This window comes from Equus asinus, chromosome 2, assembly GCF_041296235.1.
Source record: "Equus asinus isolate D_3611 breed Donkey chromosome 2, EquAss-T2T_v2, whole genome shotgun sequence".
Taxonomy (NCBI): Eukaryota; Metazoa; Chordata; class Mammalia; order Perissodactyla; family Equidae; genus Equus; species Equus asinus.
The window spans coordinates 161906258-161926924 of NC_091791.1; the positions used below are offsets into that span (position 1 = coordinate 161906258).

At 37.7% G+C, this 20667-nt stretch overlaps 1 protein-coding gene and 1 pseudogene across 1 annotated transcript; one reads left to right on the top strand and one right to left on the bottom strand.

The window, feature by feature from the left end:
• Positions 1-485: 485 nt before the first annotated feature.
• On the top strand, positions 486-1528 carry LOC106835205 (olfactory receptor 4F3/4F16/4F29-like). Its single transcript, XM_014847378.3, has one exon. The coding sequence runs from the start codon at positions 494-496 to the stop codon at positions 1430-1432; it is 939 nt and encodes a 312-aa protein (XP_014702864.3). The 5' UTR covers positions 486-493; the 3' UTR covers positions 1433-1528.
• A 14344-nt stretch (positions 1529-15872) lies between these two features.
• LOC106835185 (olfactory receptor 4F15-like) lies at positions 15873-20270 on the bottom strand (annotated as a pseudogene).
• Positions 20271-20667: the final 397 nt, after the last annotated feature.

The window sequence follows — 20667 nt, forward strand, 5'->3', positions numbered from 1 at the left end:
GATGTGGTAAACATTTAAGAAATATTTAAGATGAATATGTTACTAGAGATGGGCCTGGGAAGGAAGAGAACAAGCATCTGTCTCTATGATGAAGGTTTATAGGCTTGGAAGGGATTTAATAGTGATTAATTCTATGAGGCTGGGGCCAGATTCTATTAGCTTTGAATCAAAAATGAAAAGGTTTGGGGTTAAATTCTGTTACTCATGTTGACTACCGTGTTTCTCATGAGTAGTATCAGACCACCAACTCTGGGAGGAAGAAGAGAGTATTAAATGTAGGGACCACTTGGTGGGAGAGAACAGCTCCACGTGACAGCCACCAATTTCTTTTTGATTCCATTTCAGAGGTCATGAATATATTGTCAGTTTTAATGTTAAAGTAGAAATGGGCTTTCATAACTTTGACCTTTCTTATTCTAATTTATTAACATAATTATCTTAATTTACATTTTCTCCTATTATCCTCTTTCAGGTAGCAACGCCAACAAAGCCAATGGATGGAGTGAATCGCTCTGTAGTGTCAGAGTTTGTGTTCCTGGGACTCACCAATTCCTGGGAGATCCAACTTCTCCTCCTTGTGTTCTCCTCCACCTTTTATGTGGCAAGCATGACAGGAAACTCCCTCATTATGCTCACTGTGACCTCTGACCCTCACTTACACTCCCCTATGTACTTTCTCTTGGCCAACCTCTCCTTCATTGACCTGGGAGTTTCTTCTGTCAGTTGTCCCAAGATGATGTATAACCTTTTCAGAAAGAGTAAAGTCATTTCCTTTAGCGGCTGCATCACTCAAATGTTCTTCATCCATTTTGTTGGTGGTGTGGAGATGGTGCTGCTCATATCCATGGCCTTTGACAGATATGTTGCCATATGTAAGCCTCTCCACTATTTGACCATCATGAGCCCAAGAATGTGCATCATCTTTTTAGTGGCTGCCTGGATGACTGGCTTTATCCACTCCATGGTTCAATTGGCTTTTGTGGTAAACTTACCCTTCTGTGGTCCTAATGTGTTGGACAGCTTTTTCTGTGATCTTCCTCAATTCATCAAACTTGCTTGCATAGACACTGCCCGACTGGAGTTCATGGTCACAGCCAACAGTGGGTTCATCTCTGTTGGCTCCTTCTTCATACTGATCATTTCCTACATCATTATCATTCTCACTGTTCAGAAACGCTATTCAGCTGGTTCTTCCAAGGCTCTGTCCACACTGTCAGCTCACATCACTGTGGTAGTGCTGTTCTTTGGTCCTTTGATACTTGTCTATACCTGGCCATCTCCCTCTGTACATCTGGATAAGTTTCTGGCCATCTTTTATGCAGTCCTCACTCCTTTCCTGAATCCTCTCATTTACACATTCAGGAATCAAGAAATGAAGGTGGCAATGAGGAGAGTATGCAGACAGTTAGTGATTTACAGGAAGATATCTTAAGTGATGCCTATATTGTGAAGAGTCCTTATTGGTTATTGATGTTCATTATTGATAGTCAAACTCATTTAGAAACTTCTTTGTCCCACCTTGATTTGATTTACACACTAATATTGAGTCTATTTTGTCTTTCTCTCAGGAAGGAGGGACATTCGCTTCTGAAAAGAGAGATGGAGTTACATATGCAGTATTTCTAATCAAAGATTTTAATAATCTTGAGCCTCAATTCCTATGAAATAATATGTATATGATGTAATTATTAGAAATACAAAAGACGGCAGGCTTTTGTAAGGCCTTCAGAACAGGGAGAACTCTCTTTCACTTTTTAACAGGCATCTGTCTCACAGACATGGGTTCCCACACTCAGTGGGGATTTGCTAAGGGAGGATTGAACTGAGTGTTCAGATTGCATGTTGCGGCTTGCTCACATTCTACCGCTCCTTTGGGTCTCTGCCAGGACTATGTAACTAGGGCAGAATCTTTGAGAACATACACACAGAATCTTTGAGAACACACATACTGGAGCCCAATGGGTGCACATCCCTGGGTAGAATCCATGTGAACTCTTCTTGGAACACAAAGAACTGGGAAAACTACAAGAGTTTTCTCCCTGATTACCATTATGCTACACAAATCTATTAAACTGTCTTTCCCCTTTTTCTTCTCCTTTGCTTTCCTAAGCCGCTTATGTTCTCTAGGCTAGGGAGCTGTCCTCCTCCTTTCTCTCTTGTTCAGACTTCCATCCTTATCCTCTTCTGTCCCATCATTCTTCCTTCTTTTCCCACTTCCCTTCACTTGCTGTTCTGTCTCCTAACTTCCCTGACTGTCATCCCTTTTAATCATTTATTTTTTTTTCTCTTTTTAAAATTTTATTTTTTGTATATGTTATATAACATTATGTTAGGTTCAGGTGTACAACATGATGATGCAATATTTGGATATATTGCAAAATGATCACCACAATAAGTCTAACTAACATCCATCACCATACATTACTAATGTCCCTTTTAAATTGATCTATTATAATTATTATAAATTGCCTCCTCCACAGGTTTCATGTCTTGAAGAACTTGTTTTGGACACAGGAGCTTAGCTGTGGAGTGTGAGTGACAGGAGAATAGCTAAATGGCAAGGGTAGTGTCACTTAGAGAGGTGGTTTTTCACACTTTTTGACAGTGACCACAGAAAGGAATACAAGATGCTTTGCTGTATTTACCCTGCCATCCCCATAAATGACTGAATCAAAGTTTCATGTAACAATATTATTTTTTTTTGAAAATATTTTTCTTTCCTTTTCGCTTCTCTTCTATTAAGAATATCTGTTTACAATCCAATTTGTGGGCTACAGAATCTCTGTTTACTAAGAAAATTACACAGAAGCTAGAGAATTGCATGTACTGCTTCTAGTTAAGAACAGAATGAACACACCAAGATAAATTTATGTCATTCTAACAGAGAAAACTAAATTCTAGTCTTGATTTAATATCATATTTGATAGTAAAGCATTTCTAAGTTTATTTAAATAAGCCTATCAAACTCAGCTGTGCAAACTTGGCCAAAATTTTAACATATGTTGTTGTTTCTTTTCAGACTCATTATTTGAAGTTATATATATCATCAAAGCAAATAGAATACGCTTCCTGAAAACCATCTACAGCTTTCTATATCCATTCAGCTTTGTTTTTTATTATCCTCTTTCATATTCTGGAATAACATTTTATTTTAAGATACATGTACCCTTTTTTCTTTGATAAACAAAATCAGATCCTATTACTTGCATAGTCAGAAATATTTTTTTGGTCATGTTACTTCTAGTATAGCCTCAGTCACCCATATTAATTATAACTTTTGTCCAACATAACTAATTCCTATTTCACTGAGAGTTCATGAAGGTAATTGAGAATTGTTTGTCATATACAATCATTTTAGTAAACCAGCAGAGCTCATGAGCACCCTAAATATAACCCCAACAGCCACTACTTATGACTTCTTCAGGTGGTGAATGTTACCCTTAAAGTAGCAAAAATAAATGCATTCACTAGTTTGATCAAAAGATACAGTTACATTATAGATATAAGTAAAGTCACAGACACAGACATGTGCACACACACGGTCCCCAGTGTTTCAATATTCAATCTTATTTTAAAAGCATCCAAAGAATATCTACTAATTGCTGTGCTTAACACTAAACCAAGGTCTTTTTTTTTTTTTTTTTTTTTTTTAAGGATTGGCACCTGGGCTAACAACTGTTGCCAACCTTTTTTTTTTTTTTCTTCCTGCTTTATTTCCCCAACCCCCCCTGTACGCAGTTGTATATCTTAGTTGCATGTCCTTCTAGTTGTGGGATGTGGGACGCCGCCTCAACGTGGCCTGAGGAGCGGTGCCATGTCTGCGCCCAGGATCTGAACCACGGGCTGCCGCAGTGGAGCGCGCGAACTTAACCACTCGGCCGTGGAGCCGGCCCCTAAACCAAGGTCTTAAAATTGCTTAGAATATCAGACATTATGTTTAACTAGATGCACTGCAGAACTGTCAGAAGTATAACTCAAATTGATTGAACACATAATTTTACATGTTTTCTTATTTTAAATGCTTGTTTTATTCTGGTAAGGTCAGGGAGAAAACTTACAGCTGTTTTATAACAAATGTTATCAAATCGGTCTGAATTATCCAAGAATTTATTTTGATTATGTGAATTTGGATTCTCATATAAAAATTCTATGAAAATTTTTTTTCTGAAAAATCTAGCACTTTTAAAATAGTAGAAGCTCAGTTTTCAAATTTTTTTTTGAGTTTAGGGTGTATCAGATTCATGTCAGCACTTAATCTCTATAAAACAATTCTTACAGGTCCTCTTTATTTTTAGAGGCTTTGAATGAAAGTTATTAATATCTCTTTGAAGGAAAATATTTCACATTCACACAATGAGAGTAAAAGGTTTCTCAATTAGACAAATACAACCACACATAAAGCTGTGGGGTTTGGTTTTGCAACCTCATCTATAGATCAAAAGTAGAGTCAGGTTTATCAAGACATCAAAAGTGGAGACACATACGGACACTGGATCTCAAAGAACTTTTCTACTTCCAGTGGAAACCAGACATATTCTTACAAAAACTGAAAAAGAGATTAAAAAAAAAACCTAACTAACAAACCAAATTCTCCATAATTCCTCATCTGATAGAGACTAGATCTGGTACGAGTTTGCTAGGGCTGCTGTAATGAAGTATCGAATGCTGAGTGGCTTAAACAACAGGAAATATTACCTCAGTTCTGGAGCCTAGAAATTCAAAATCAAGGTGTTGTCAGGATTGGTTCCTTCTGAGGGCTGTGAGGGAAAAGTCAGTTCCAGATGTCTTTCTTTGACTTGTAGAAGGCTGTCTTCTCTCTGAGTCTCTTCACATTGTCTTCCCTGTATGTGTGTCTGTCTCCGTGCTCAAATTTCCCCCTTTTTAATTAGACACCAGTCATATTGGATTAGGGCTCACCCTAATGACCTTATCTTAGTTTACCTCATGACATCTGCAATGATCTTACTTCCAAATAAGTTCACATTCTAAAGTACAGGTGGTGAGCACTTCAACATACGAATTTTGGGGGGATACAACTCAGCCCAAGACAGATCCTCACCATCTCAACAGAAATTACCAAATGATCAGATCATGAAACCAAATTCACAATCTCTGTTGCCACCAATGAGGTATCACCTATCAGCAAACCAGGATTGGAACCAAACCTCGCCAGAACCAGAAACACAAACCAAGAAATAAAAAACCCCACCAAAGTGCAAAGCAAAACAGAGATCAGAGTGTCAGTGAAAGTAAAATTTTACTGCTGCTTGGAATTCACTATGGGAACCAAGAAGAGACATGCCTGAGTTTAAATGCATCACGAAGTGCATTGCTTAGAAAATATGGTTTATAGGCTCCTGAAGGTGAGTCCACTTGGATATCTTGATGGGTCTCCAAAATGGTCAAAGAATAATTTTAAAAAGTGAAAAACATGACTCATATGTGACCACATATGAAGTATTTATTTAACTCATTAATGAGAGAATAGGCGAGAAGATAAGCTTGTTTCAATCAAGTCTGGATGGAATCAGTTTCTAATTCTGAATGAATCCCCCTGTAAGTACTCTTCATACCTGTTATTTCACCAATTCCATTATTTTGACCTGTGCCATAATTGGGCTAAAGCACAGTGATCACTTAGAATTTTAAGAGTCAAATCCGGGGGGAAAAATATTAGATTACCTCTTATTTCCAAAAATGCTCTCCCACTGATCTAAGAGCCTAGAGAGTTGAGAGCTAAATGAGGAAATATTCATTAGACATTTTTGAGACTTTTAAAATATAGAAGACGTTTAAGAAGATTAAAATAAGCAGTCACTATGAGTAATGCTCAGTTTCACTATTAATCAGGGAAATCCAAATTAAAAGCAGTCTCTTGGCTGAAAAGTCCATATGCTGAATGGAAAATGCATTGTTTTAAAGACTTGGGTTGGAAAATTCCTCAACTCTTTGGCATAGTGAGAGATCCATTCTTGGAACCTGGAAAAAAGGTCCAAGTGATGTGGCAGTTAGGGCGTAGGTTTATTGGCTAAGATGTTGATGAGGCGTTTCTGGGTTCATAAGGGTTATGAGTCCTAGAATGATATACACAGTGCTCCTATATTGTGGTAGTACCTCTCCTTATGGTCATGAGTCTGGCAGGAAAGAAGGCATCAATGAGCTGTGTCCATTTAGTAATGTAATTTACCCTGAGTAAATATCGGAATGCATTCTTTCAAATAAACAGTCTGATCATGAGACTTCCATACGGGACTATTTAGCAGTGTATACTAAAAGCGAAACTGTGCATACAATATTTCAGTACTGCTGATCGCTGCCTTTTCCACTATGCAGGTTTTCTATGTGCTTTTTTTTTTTTTTATGACAGATGATAATAATATTCTAAAAGTAAGAGCTCTGAATTCTGTGGTCATATGATTCCATCATGATTTGCATATTGGTCCAGGTAGGTTAGATGGATTGAAACTGTCTTTGATGGAGAAACAGAGCAGGGAGAGAAGATTCTAATCAAACCAGAAATGAATCAATTCTATTATTCAATAGGGACATTGAATCAGATAAACTGACAACTAAAATATAGAAGACAGTAGGATGAGTGGAGTCAAATCATGACTTCACATTCCACATTGGAGAAGTTATCTAGTGACATTTGCACAGATGGCTTGAGTGTTGGTCTCCAGGCAAAGAACTAAGCAGGAGCAGAAGATTTGTGTTTAGTGGGAGCAAAATCTGAAGAATTTTGGATAATGTTTAGGATAGTAGCTTTGGTATATTATGATTTCCTGCGCAAAGACTGGACCATCACAGCAAAAGAAGCATGGTGTAGTGGAAATAACCTGGATTGCCTGGAAGCCAAAGGTCAAGCATATTATTTCTGGATTTGCCACCAACTTCTTCCTTAGCTTCAGGGAATCTATTTATCCTCTCTGTACCTTGGTTTCCTTAACTCCAAAGGAAAATGTTTTACAGTCACTAGCAAAGTTTCATTCAGGTTCTAGCAACAACAGCCTTCTACAAGGCTCGCTGTGTCGATAGCAGTAAAAATAATCATTTTGGGAGCATACATTTCCAGTGCCCATTCTTACATCTTTCCGCTATTCTGAATAGTGTCCTGAGCTCTTTCTACTCATCTCAGGAAGAACAAACTAGTGGAGAAACTTCTAGGATGGTCAGATTCTAATACTTCTCTGCAAATTTTATTATTTCTGAGTAATTCCAAGTTAAACTCATCATTTGTTAGTAACTCCAGACTAGGTTTAGGAAGTAGAACATAACAAATTTTTATCTAAATGACCCCCAAAATTGATCTGTTTCCTTATCTCCTCATCCACTAAAACTGAATCATAATATCATTCTGTAGACTCCACTTCCATAAGAGAGTTAAAGACAAAAGTCATAGATACCTTAACTCATCATTTCTAGAGGGTTTACTTGTATACTTAAAATTGTATTTTACTTGTATACTTAAAAATCATATATAGTTAAACCACTTTATTGACATATAAAAAGCTAAACATTCTTAATATATACAACTTGATGAGTTAGGAGTTAGGTGTACACTTATGAAACTGTCACCACAGTCTATGCTATAAAGGTATCCATAACTTCCAAAAGGCTCCTCCCTCCCTCTTTATTTTTATTATTGTTACTTTTTGTGATAAGAACACTTAACAAAAGATCTACCTTCTTATCAAATTTTTAAGTATACAATATAGTATTGTTAACTATAGGCTCTGATCTCTAGAACTTATCATATTGTAGACCCAAGACTTTGTACCCTTTGACTAATAAGTTCCCATTCTCTTCTAATCCCAAGCCTCCAGAAACCACCATTCTACTCTTTGTTTCTACCAATTTGACTATTTTAGATCCTCATATAAGAAGAATTATGCAGTATTCATCTTTATGTAACTGGCTTATTTTACTTAGCATAATGTACACAAGGTTCATCCATATTGTCACATATGATACGATTTCCTTTTTTTTAAAGACTGAATAATATTCCACTGTATATGTATATATACACACCATATTTTCTTCATCCATTCATCTGTTGATGGATGTTTAGGTTATTCCCATATCTTGACTATTGGGAATAATGCTGCAAAGAACATGGGGGTGCATATATCTCTTCGAGATCCTGATTACAATTCTTTTGAATATATACTATGAAGTGGGTTTACTGGATCATATGGTAATTCTAATGTGTTTCTATACACTAGCTGTGAACTATTTGATACGGAAATTAAGAAAACAGTCACAGTTATAATAGCATCAAAATGAATAAAATACTTAGGGATAAGTTTAACCAAGGAGGTAAAAGATTTGTACACTAAAAATTACAAATTACTGATGAAAGAAATTAATGCAGACACAAATAAATGGAAAGACATACCATTATAATGGATTGAAAGACTTTGTATTGTTATATTGTCCATATTACCCAATGTGATCCACAGAGTCAATGCAATCACAACCGAAATTTCAATGGCATTTTTTAGAGAACTACAAAAAAAATCCTAAAGTTCGTATGAAACTGCAAATGACCCTGATAACCAAAGTAATATTGAGAAAGAAGAACAAAGCTGAAGGCTTCATATTTCCTGATAAAATATTTTACAAATATGCAGTAGTTAAAACAGTGTAGTACTGGCATAAAGACAGACATGTAGACCGATGGAACAGACAATAGAGCCAGTAATAAACCCACATATACACAGTTAACTAATCTTTGACAAGGGTGCCAAGAATACATAATGGGGAAAGGATAGTCTCTTCAACAAATGGTGCTGGGAAAACTGGATATCCACAAGCAAAAGAATGAATTTGGATCCTTATCTTACACCACAGATAAAAATCAACTTAAAGTGGATTGAAGACTAAAAAGTACGAACTGGAGAAGTAAAGCTCATAAAATACATATAGGAGAAAGGCTTTATGTTATTGGATTTGGCATTGATTTCTCTCATATGATACCAAAAGCACAGGCAACACACGCAAAATTCGAAAAGTGGGACTAAATCAAACTAAACAAACTTCTGCACAGCAAAAAACAATCACAGAGTCAAAAGCCAATCTATAGAATTGGAGCAAATATTTATAAACCATATATCTAATAAGGGATTAATATCCAAAATAAATAAGGAACTCAAACAACTCAAAAGAAAAAAAGCAAAAATGGGCAAAGGACTTGAATAGAAATTTCTCCAAAGAAGACATACAAATGGCCAACAGGTATATGAAAAGATGATCAATATCACTAATTATCAGGGAAATGCAAGTCAAAACCAAGATGAAACATCGCTCCATACCTTTTGGGAAAGCTATTAGCAAAAAACCCAAAAGATAATAATTGTTAGTGAAGACGTGGAGAAATTGGAATCCTTGCACACTGTTGATGGAAATCTAACATGCTGCAGCCACTATGGAAAACAGCATGGCTTCTTCCTTTTCTGGGGGAAACACAGTTTATATCCAGGAATACCTCCCCAACCCACATACCAGATGACATGAATGTCTGTTAGCTTTGAGTGGAGCCCAGATCTGGAAAAGGTTCTTCTACAGCAGATCCAGGCTCTGTGCAAAGGACCCTACTGCTCAGGCAATACTACCTGGTCTACAACGGAATTAGAAAAATTGTTGGTGAGAAGAGATAAGATGTAAAGTTCGTAGGAAGCATCAATGGGATAATCACAATGCAGATTGCTACAGTTTTAGAGCAACCATTTTCCTAGAATTACAGAGCAATTCACATATAGACATGGCATCCCATAAACATCATAGAATATCCAGGATCTACATTAAAGAAAAGAAGGTGTGGGAGTTGGCACATGACCATTGGACCTACCGTCTCTATCATAGAGCACCACCCAGAATCTGCCAGCATAAAAGAGCAATGAAATGGCTTGCTGCATTTGCAGCTGAACCACTAGCTTGGAGATTATATTTTGAGAATGCAGTGGCATTCTCTAGAACACTATATTTATGTTCTAGACTTATTGTATATGGACTTATTATATATAGACTTATTTTATATATATGTATGTGTGTGTGTGTGTGTGTGTATAGTGTTCTATATATTTGGTGCTGTGTCTCCGTTAAGTGGCATACATGGGCCAAGGACCAGGATATGGTTGGGAAATTTGAGCTTCTCATCCTTGGAACTCTGGGCACTATGGGTTTAGAAGTCCTGGTTTCAATAAAAAAAGGAAACATTTCCATCAGGGACATAGTACAAGTTGCATTATATTTTGGTCTATGGCCATGGCCCAGCAAATTCAGGCTTCTTGCAGAAAGAACAAACAGAAAAGAAAAGGATTCACTATCCTGGCAGGGATAATTGATCATTAAGAAGAAGTAAGTCTACTGTTACACAGTGAGAGTAGGGAGGATATAGTTTGGTGCCAGTTGATCCATATAGATGACTTCTAAAACTCTCAAACAATTTTGATGGTAAATGGACAAATGAGGCAGCCATGGCTTAAGAAGTGCATAATAAACATGTGCTTGGGTTGTGCATCAGGGCTTAGGTCACCTTATCAGCTGAGCCATCTAGGCCAGAAGAGTTGCCAACTAAGGAATCTGGACTATATAGTAGAAGAGGGATATGAGTACAAGTTGTGGTCTCACTACCCACTTCAGGAGCAGGTTGTGTAATTCATCCCATTAACTTTCCTCTTATAAAATGCCAACAGAATAAGAGGTTCACCAAAGTCCTGAAGGAGCTGCTCCTAGAACTCAAATAAATCAAGAATATGCAAGTATTAGGGGTGGATGTCATGTGTGCTATGGTCTGCCATTCAAATCATCTCTTTTGGGCAGAAAAATGTATTTCTCCAGCTGTTGGGAGTTTTGTTGTCTGACGTATCTCATCATTCTTCTCTCTTTGGGATGTCTCAGGCTAAAGAGAGTCGAAATACTGAAGGCCTGCCTCCTTTCGTTGTTAGTTTGCCTCCAATGACTAACAGTCCACTTAGGACAATTCTGAAAGGTCATGCCAGGTTCAGAGCTCCTTGAAAGATTGACTGAGGCCTTGTTGTAACTGTACTGTTGTCAAACTTCTGCCTATGCCACATCTGGCTTAATTTCCTATGTCCAAATAGAATTGATCCTGGTGGTGCTGCCAAACAAACTTCCCATGTGCTGATCTTCATCTCAGACTCTGCTTCTCTGGGAACCTGACTTTTGACACAATTTCCCAGATCCTTCTCACTTTATTGTCAGAGAGGGTGCTTGAAGGTTTTTGTATCGTATGGAATAATATATTTGCACATTACTCTAATGGCATCATGCTAATTAGACCTTGTGAACTAGAAGTAGTAAGACACATGTGTGTCAGTAAAATCAAAATTTCAGCGACCTTCCACATCAGCAACATATCTATGTATTCTGGAACATGTCATGATATTTCTGCTTAAGTTGCTACACACTGCAATACCCACCAGGGAAAGGGGATCAATCCTTGCTGAATTTCTTTGTGTTTTAGAGGTAACATATGCCATACTTGACTGTGTTGCTCCAACCTATTCATTGGGAAGTTTATAAGACTCCCAGTTTTGAGGTAGTTCTAGTGCCAAAAAAGGCTCTGTAGATAGTCTGGAAGGAAAAAGTAGCCTGTATGAGCAGGATGGTCAGACTCCCACAGTCTCCTGTTTTTTCACCATATCGCTCTCTTCCCACATGGAGTATTCTCTATAATCAATTAACAATAGAAGAGAAAACATGAGCTTTGTTTATGAATGGATGTACATGTTATACTGGCACTACCTAGAAATGATGGCCGCTGTATCAAATCCTACTCAGAAATTGCCCCAAGGATTGTGATGAAGGAAAACACTTCTAATGGGAAGAACCTCAGGGAATATCTTTAGTTGACACTTCCCTTGGAAGGAAAGATGGCCTGTGGTACAGAATTTACTGAGTTGTGGGCAGGCCTAATGGTTTGTTTGTTTGTTTGTTTAAGGTCTAAGAAGGAACAAAAGTATAAATTTCTTGTAATGCAGTCTAGAGAGAGGTATATGCATGGACTTTTCAGACAGGGCAGAGAGAATCCCCGTGGAAAAGCCTATTAGAGATTATTCCCTGGAGAAGGAACAAGATGACTTGCCTCTGTGATGTAAATCAGTCTCTTCTCCCAGCTCTTCTAGTACTGCTTCATTGGTACCATGTGTTAATTAAGTACCTAATTTATTCTTTTTTTTTTTTTTTTTAAGGAAGATTAGCCTTGAGCTAACTGCTGCCAGTCCTCCTCTTTTTGCTGAGGAAGACTGGCCCTGAGATAACATCCATGCCCATCTTCCTCAAATTCATTCTTAATTGGTACTAAACAGTGGTCATGGCAGCATATTTGAAGTCTCTGCATAGACTCAACAACACGAATGCCCTCTCACTAAGGGCAATCAAGCTACCACCATGATTGAGTGCCCAACCTGTTATCTCAAAAGGAAAGCCTCAACGCCTTCTATGGTAGCATACCTCACCATACGCTCAGAGGACTCACTGCCAACCTTTTCTGGAAGTATTAGAGATTTGTCTTCACAGCAATATGAATTTATCTTGGGTACTGATTTTTCTTTTCCACCCATGGTTCTTCTACTACCACTACAATTCATGGACTTACAGAGTCCTTTCCTGCCTTATCTATTCCTATGGTGTTCCATTCAACATCAGCTCTGGATACAATTTTTTAGAAAATGAAGTGTGACAACAGGCTTACACCCATAGAATTCACTAGACTTACTTATGTTCCATAACCCAGAAACAACTCACTGGTAGAGTACTGGAATGACCTACTGAATGCTTGGCTTTTGTCCCAACTGGGAGGTGAACATCTTGCAAGTTTAGGATGTTGTCTATTTGATGCAGTACCTATCTTAAACCAGTGGTCAATATATATTGCCCTCTGTCCTATACTCAGAATGTATAAAGCCAAGGTGGAAAAGGGCACCTTAACAATAAGACCAAATCATTTACTAGGAAGATTTACGCTTCCTAGAAAGATTGATGTTTCATTTTCATATGAACTTTGATTTAGTAGGCTCAGAGGTCCTAGTGCCCCAAGGAAGAATGTTTCTAAAGGGAACACAGCTGAGACTGGCTTCTGACCACTTTGGGCTCCTCATGACACTGAACCAACTTATGAAGATGTGTTTCCCTGTGATGTTTGTAGCAACTAGAGCAAGAGTAAAAATGGAAGCCCATAAGCCATATGTTGAAATATTTGCTAGTTAGAAATCAAGGTAAGAAAATGTTGAGTACAGTATGTTTTATCCTTCCATGTTGATAAATATATGTTGTTTCCTCTGCTTCTCTAGTGTCTTATTATGAGTTTCTAGGACCTGTAGTTTTTTTGGTTAAACTAAATAGTCCCTAAGGGTAAAGTCCCTTGATGCACGAGTTCCTTCTACAGGCCTGTGTTTGCAGTATCACTTGATCACTGTCCTCTAGGCTGTTAATTAGCTTCCTTTCTATATATGGCAAGATGTTATGGCATTTTGTGTTATAGAACACAGGAATATCTCAGACTCTGTGAAAATGCCCTTTTCTTTATATAGGTAAAATGAAAGAACGGCAATAAACTTAACAATAATGAGAGTAGTTAGTGTCAGACAAGTTAACTAGTAGTGGAGAACAATTGTGGAAAGGGTATTGACATGTTGGAGAAGGTTAACAGACCTTGACTTTTAACTGGGATCACACAGTGAAAGACATTAGAAAAAGTCCAATGGCTTTATAATGTTTGGAATTCAGCACTCTGTTGCCGGTGATGATTATATGAATAACTCTCATCCTCTGCAATTTAATAAACAGGTAAGAAAAATTGATAACATATGAAACAAAGAAAGCAAGGGTTATTGAACTCTCCATTAGCTTGTCAAAAGAGATGAAGTGTAAACTGATTATCCTTTGCGAAAAGGCAGGCATTTATTAGGTACTTGTGAAATTTTCAAGATGGAAAATAGTCTTACAGATATGCGAATAGAGAGACACCCAAAGACCCAAAGCTGAATAAATTATTTCCAATGTAAATGTCATCTTAAAATAGGATGTGGAAAATTTACAAACAAAATGAAAATGATTAGGAGATCAAAGTAATTCTCCTGCTCTCTTATGTGCTTTAAAATTTTAGAATACCTTGCGATAATTTTATCTCTAAACTTTAGGTAAAATGCAGAAGGTTTAGAGAAAATTGACAAATGTGATTTTTTGGTTGGAGGGGTAGATGAGAAAGAGATCCTAAGAGGAAGTATAAAAGGGATTTAGTTTTTGAGTCTCAGAAGCAGAAAGCTAAGGAGTGACTTAGTTTGTTGAGTTTATGTACAAATAAAGTTAATTGAAAGGGACACTGAAAATTATTTATATTGCATGCAGTTAAAAAAAGTAAAGAAATGGTCTTAAATTAGGGGAGGCAGACTTTTACTCAGGTATGAAGAAGGATTTTATGACAAAGCTGCAAGATAAAATGTAGGATATTTTAGCCAGGAAGGCTCTAAGCTCTCAATATTTTTAGATTGAAAAGGAAATTTATATAAACGTTTCGATTTTCAACCCTAGGAGCTGTCTGTAGTCCCCCTGCAGCTTGATAATTCTGCTACTTGGAACCCCAACTACCAATATTTCCTTCATCTGTAAAGCATTAAATGTCTAAGAATCTGTTTCTGGAAGATTGATTAAGAAAAAGGATTAATTACAATAAAAGGCACAGAGTTAGACTTTTTCTTTCTTTCTTTTTTTGTGAGGAAGATTGTCCCTGAGCTAACATCTGTGCCAATCTTCCTTTATTTTTTTTGTATGTGGGATGCCACTGCAGCATGGCTTGATGAACCATGTGTAGGTCTGAGCCTGGATCCAAATCCACAAACCCTGGGCACCCAAGCGGAACATGCAAACCTAACCATTACACCATGGGCTGGCCTCTAGGCTTTTTCATTTATATCAAAGATATTTAATTAGTTAAAACAAATGGTTAAAATTAATGTGTTTGAGAAAAACAATTTAAAAACTTTCTCTTTTGAGTAGAACTAATCTATAAGAGAAGGTGGTTTCAGAACCTAATCAACTAGGAGACGGATTGCAGGTATTTGATGACTTCTAGGTGAATAAGCATCATATCCTGAGGTCTCCATCTAGAATCCTACCTACGGCTATTGCTCAGGGTGGAAAATTGGATCCTGTCTATGCCTCAAGTGGATTTAACTCTGATGTGTGAGTTCCAGGCATCAAACTGTGAGTTTGTATATTCTCTGATATTTGGTTGTGTACTTCGCTTCTCTTTAGTACATCTAGGGAAAATTTATTTTTGACCTCTAACTGTTTTTTTCCATTACTCATTCCAGGGTAACTGAAGAACACTCAGTGTTGTTCTATTAGGTTCCATATTTTAGCTCCTTCTCCTTTAAACTCACTTTTCCTCAAATTCCAACTTCTAATGTAGATGTGGATACCCCCCAGCAATGGTGATGCTCATGCTCTGAGTTTCCAAAAAGTGTACTGATGCCTGAGACTAGAGGCTGCAGGAGCAGCACTCACAGCTCAGTCCCTCCCCCTCCTCAAGCAGTGGCAGGTAGCACCTGTGACTGGGGCTTCAGGAGCTGTAGAGTTGCCTGCTACCCAGCTCCCAGTGGCAGCAGTCCCACACTGGCCCTGCCAGCAGCGTGGGCTGCCTACGAACCAGGGATCAGCAGAGGCAGTGAAACCTGTGAACCCAGTGCCCCACACTGTGGTGTTGCCAGCAACTCCAAATAACCTGGGAGCAGTAGCCCAGCTGGTGCACCTGGCAGCAGCACCCGAGTGCATGGAGAGCATGGCAACAGCGGCAGCAGAGCCCACAACCCAGGTGCTCCCAGCAGCAGAGGCACTCACAACTCCAGCCCTCATACCCATAGCAGCAGCGCCTGCAGACCTTCACAAGTCATGTTGTGGTGGAAGCGCCTGTGAAATAATTAATGAATAAAGTTGCAAGAAACAAAATCAACATACAAAAATCAGTTGCATTTCTGTACACTAACAACTAGCAGAAAGAGACATCAAGACTATAATCCTACTTACAGTAGCAATAAAAAGAATAAAATGCCTAAGAATAAATTTAACCAAGGGGTGGAGGGGAAGACTTGTACATTGAAAGCTCTGAGATGGTGTTGAAAGAAATTGAATAAGATACAAAGAAATGGAAAGATATTCCATGCTCATTGACTGGAAGAATTAACATAGACATATGTCCATATTATCTAAAGTAATCTACAGATTCACTGCAACCTCAATGAGAATTCTAATGACATTTTCCATGGAAATAGAGCAAAAAAATCCTAAAATTTATATGGAACAACAAAAGACTTCAAATAGCCAAAGCATTTCTGAGAAAATAGAACAAAGCTGGAGGTACCACACTCTCCGATTTCAAAATATACTACAAAGCGATAGTAGTAAAACAGCATGGCACTGACAGAAAAACAGACACACAGATCAATGGAACATAACTGAGACCCAAGAAATAAAACCACTTATCTATGGACAGCTAATTTTTGGCAAAGGAATCAAGAACATACAATAAAGAATGGAAACTTCAATAAATGGTATTGGGAAAACTGGAAAACCATGTACAAAAGAATGAAACTAGACCATTATCCAACACCATACACAAAGATTAACTCAAGAGGATTAAAGAATTGGATGTAAGGCCTGAAACTATAAAAATTCTAGAAGAAAATATAGGCAGTATGCTCTTTGACATTGGTCTTAGCAGGATCTCTTTGAATATCATGTCTCCTCAGACAAGGGAAACAAAAGTAAAAATAAACAAATGGGACTACATCAAACTAAAAATCTTCTGCAAAGCAAAGGAAACTACGAACAGAACAAAAAGTCAACCCACCAACTGGGAGAAAATGTTTTCAGATCATATGTCTGATAAGGGGTTAATATACCAAATATATAAAGAACTCACACAACTCAACAACAACAAAAAAACTCAATCAAAAAAAGAGCAGAGGATATGAACAGATGTTTTGCCAAAGAAGAACAGGTGGCCAACAGGCACATGAAAAAATGTTCAACATCACTAATTATTAGGGAAATGCAAATCAAAACTACAATGAGATATCACCTCACACCCATCAGAATGGCTGTTATTAAAAAGACAAGAAAAAACAGTGTTGGAGAGGATGTGGAGAAAGAAGAACTCTTGAACACTGCTGGTAGGAATGTAAACTGGTACAGTCACTATGGAAAACAGTTTGGAGATTTCTCAAAAAATTAAAAATAGAAATTCCATTTGATCCAGCTATTCCACCTCTGGGTATTTAACCAAAGAACATGAAAACACTAATTCAAAAAAATATGTGTACCCCTATGTTCATTGCAGCAATATTCATAGCAGCCAAGACTTGGAAGCAACCTAAGTGTCCAGCAATGGATGAATGGATAAAGAAGATGTGGTGTATATACAGGAATACTACTCACCCATAAGAAATGATGAAATCCGGTCATTTGTGACAACATGGATGGAAATTGAGGGTATTATGCTAAGCGAAATAAGTCAGAGGGAGAAAGACGATCACCACGTGATTTCACTCATATGTGAAATATAAACAAACACACACATCAATATGGAGAACAGATTGGTGGTTACCAGAGTGGAAGGGGGAGGGAGGGGTGCAAAAGTGGTAAAAGGGTACATGTGTATGACAACAGACGGCAACTAGATTTTTAGTGGTGAACATGATGTCGTCTATACTTATGTTGAAACATAATGATGTTTAACTGAAACTTATATAATGTTATAGAGTAACCCCAATAAAATAAATCAAAATATAAAAAAGAAATGTGTAGTAGAAGTAGAAATTAGGAAAGAATTTAGAAATGATAAAGAAGTGCTAAATGCTAATGACAATTTACTAGGAAGAAGGAATACGAATAAGAAGTGCAAAGCTCTCTCTTGAAACAAACCTACAGGGAAGATCTAACAGAGTAGAATATGAGCAGAAATTTAAATACAAACCTGATTTGAAAGTGAAAGGGCACTCACCTGGAAATCAGAGGCATGGTTTCTGATGCCTGGCTTTCTCTGGTGATTTCTCGTTGCGTGCCCTTGGGCAAATTACAGTCACCCCTCAATCCCTGGGTTTTAGCATGTGCAACTGAGTGACTAAAACAAGTGGTGTACATAATCCATCCTAGCTTTAAATGCTAAAATTCTAACATAGGATTAACAATTTCCCAGATTGCCAGATAGAAGAGCCTACCAAGGAGGCAAAACATGTAGAAACTGGGGAAATAAGAAGCAAACAGAGTTGGAACAAAGAGAATTAAAATCAAGATAGTTAGGTAATAAGTAGATGAAAGATAATACAGGTACGTAGTTTGTCTATCAATAGAATAATCTAACATAGGAAAAAGATAAAATATTATGAGTTGTTCAATTACATGGCCATCTCCTAGACTGTGCAGGTCACAAAGAACATATTGATTTGGTTTTAAACACTTTGATGTACAAAGTATTAAAGGATGACATCACTTTTAATTTAATGGTGAAATAGACATGATAAATTAATAAAGAGTAGATTCCTAGGCATATAACACTGCCTAATCTTGAGTATTTCTCTGAAAATGCATGTCTTTTCTGCAGCTAGCATAAGGGAGAATCTATAGTTCCATGTCTTCACAGCGATCTGTTTACCAAATCTTCTTGTAATGCACAAGATGACCACACAATCTGCCCATTGCCACTTTCATCTGTTTGTTGCTGAATATATCGATGACCGGATCCAGAAAAAGAGTGATAAGTACATCAAAAATAGAGCCCACCTAGTGGCACAGTGGTTAAGTTCATGGACTCTGCTTTGGGGATGGGGTTTGCTGGTTCCAATTCTGTGTGTGGACCTGGACACCGCTCATCAAACCATGATGTGGCCTCATCCCACTTAGAAGAACTAGAAGGACTTACAACTGGGGTATACAACTATGCACTGGGGGTCTGGGAAGAAAAAAAAAAGAGGAATATTGGCAACAGATGTTAGCTCAGGGCCAATCTTCGTCATCAAAAAAGCAAAAAAAGAAAAACTCCCCCCAAATCCCAAACATCACAAATAGCAACATATTTATCCAGGTGTTATTGGAGAATGACATGTGTAGAAAAACATGACTGTCCCAAAGAACAAAACCACCACCATGGTATGAGCTGACAAAGTGGATAGGGCCTTGGATGAACCACCAGAAGAATGTTTCCAAACAGTGAACAGAATGAAGATGTAGGAAACGACCAGAAAGACAAAGGAGCCCACAGAAATAAGCCCACTATTGCCAGTGACCATGCACTCTAGTTCTTGGCTGTTTGTTCAAGCAAGTCTGAGGAGCTGGGGAAAGTCGTAGTAAAAACTGTCACATTAGGGCCACAAAAAGGCAAATCTACCACAAAAACTAATTGAACCAATGAATGGATAAGGCCAATGATCCAGGAAGTGACTAAAAAGCATAGACACATTCTTGGACTCATGATGGTCTGGTAGTGGAAAGGCTTACATATGGCCACATGTCTGTCAAAGGCCATGGCTATGAGCAGCACCATCTCAGTGCCCCCAACAGCACAACCAAAGAAGATCCAGGTAATATAGCCATAAAAGGAGATGGCTTTTTCCTTCTTGAAAACATCGCAAATCATTTTAGGGTCTGTGACTGAGCAAAATAACATATCAACGACTGACAGCTTGGCCGGGAGGAAATACAACGGGGAGTGCAGATGAGCATCCAGGGTTACAGTGACCACAATGACAAGGTTTCCCATTGTGCTTGCAAAGTAGAACAAAAAGGAGAAACTGCATCTCTCATGAACTTGGGAGTCCCAGGAACACAAACTCTGACACTATGGAGTGATTCCTTACATCCTCCACACACCAGGATCAGTTTTCATCTTACCTAAAAGGCAATGCAAATGGATAGGAATTGCCTAGACAAGTATTAGTGTCCATGAAAGAAAGCCTCCAGTCCATGAAAACAATTATCATATTAACATCTCAAACAGCCAAATAATCTTCATCTCATGCATATCTGACTTCTACTTAGAGGAATCAGCTGATTCCCAAATGGCATTATCATTCACAAAATTACTGTTACTAAATTAATTACTTCTCTGGACCTATTTTCCTTCTGCTTTCTTCTAGTATTACATGCGTATTTCCTATTTTTTCCTGCTTGGAGTGTTCAACTTCATAACACGTAAGGTCATCTTTAAACACTTTTGGCTTTGATTTCTTATGAATGGATATGATTTCAGCCATTATTTGAGCCATGTAATAATTTCACATACACAGCATACAGTTTTCAAAGTCCATGTTCTGTTATTCGTATTGCTCAATTAAATTTTCAAATTTTCTTTCTTTCAACTTTCAGAATTTCTCTCATTCAATTCTTCAATTCACAAAACCCAATTCTAAACATCTCAGCTCAGGTACTTCCTCATTTGTGAAATCTTCCAAACCTGCCCAAGTCTCTATACTCCCTCTGCACTGTTAGCATTTATCTTACTCTGCATCTGATCACTATATAAATTTACATATTTTCAATTAAAATGTAACTTCTTCAGTTTAAGAATCATGTCCAGTTCATATGAGTAGCTTCCCCTCCATCACAATCACCAATAGTAACTAATACAACCAGTTATTTAATGAGTGCTTC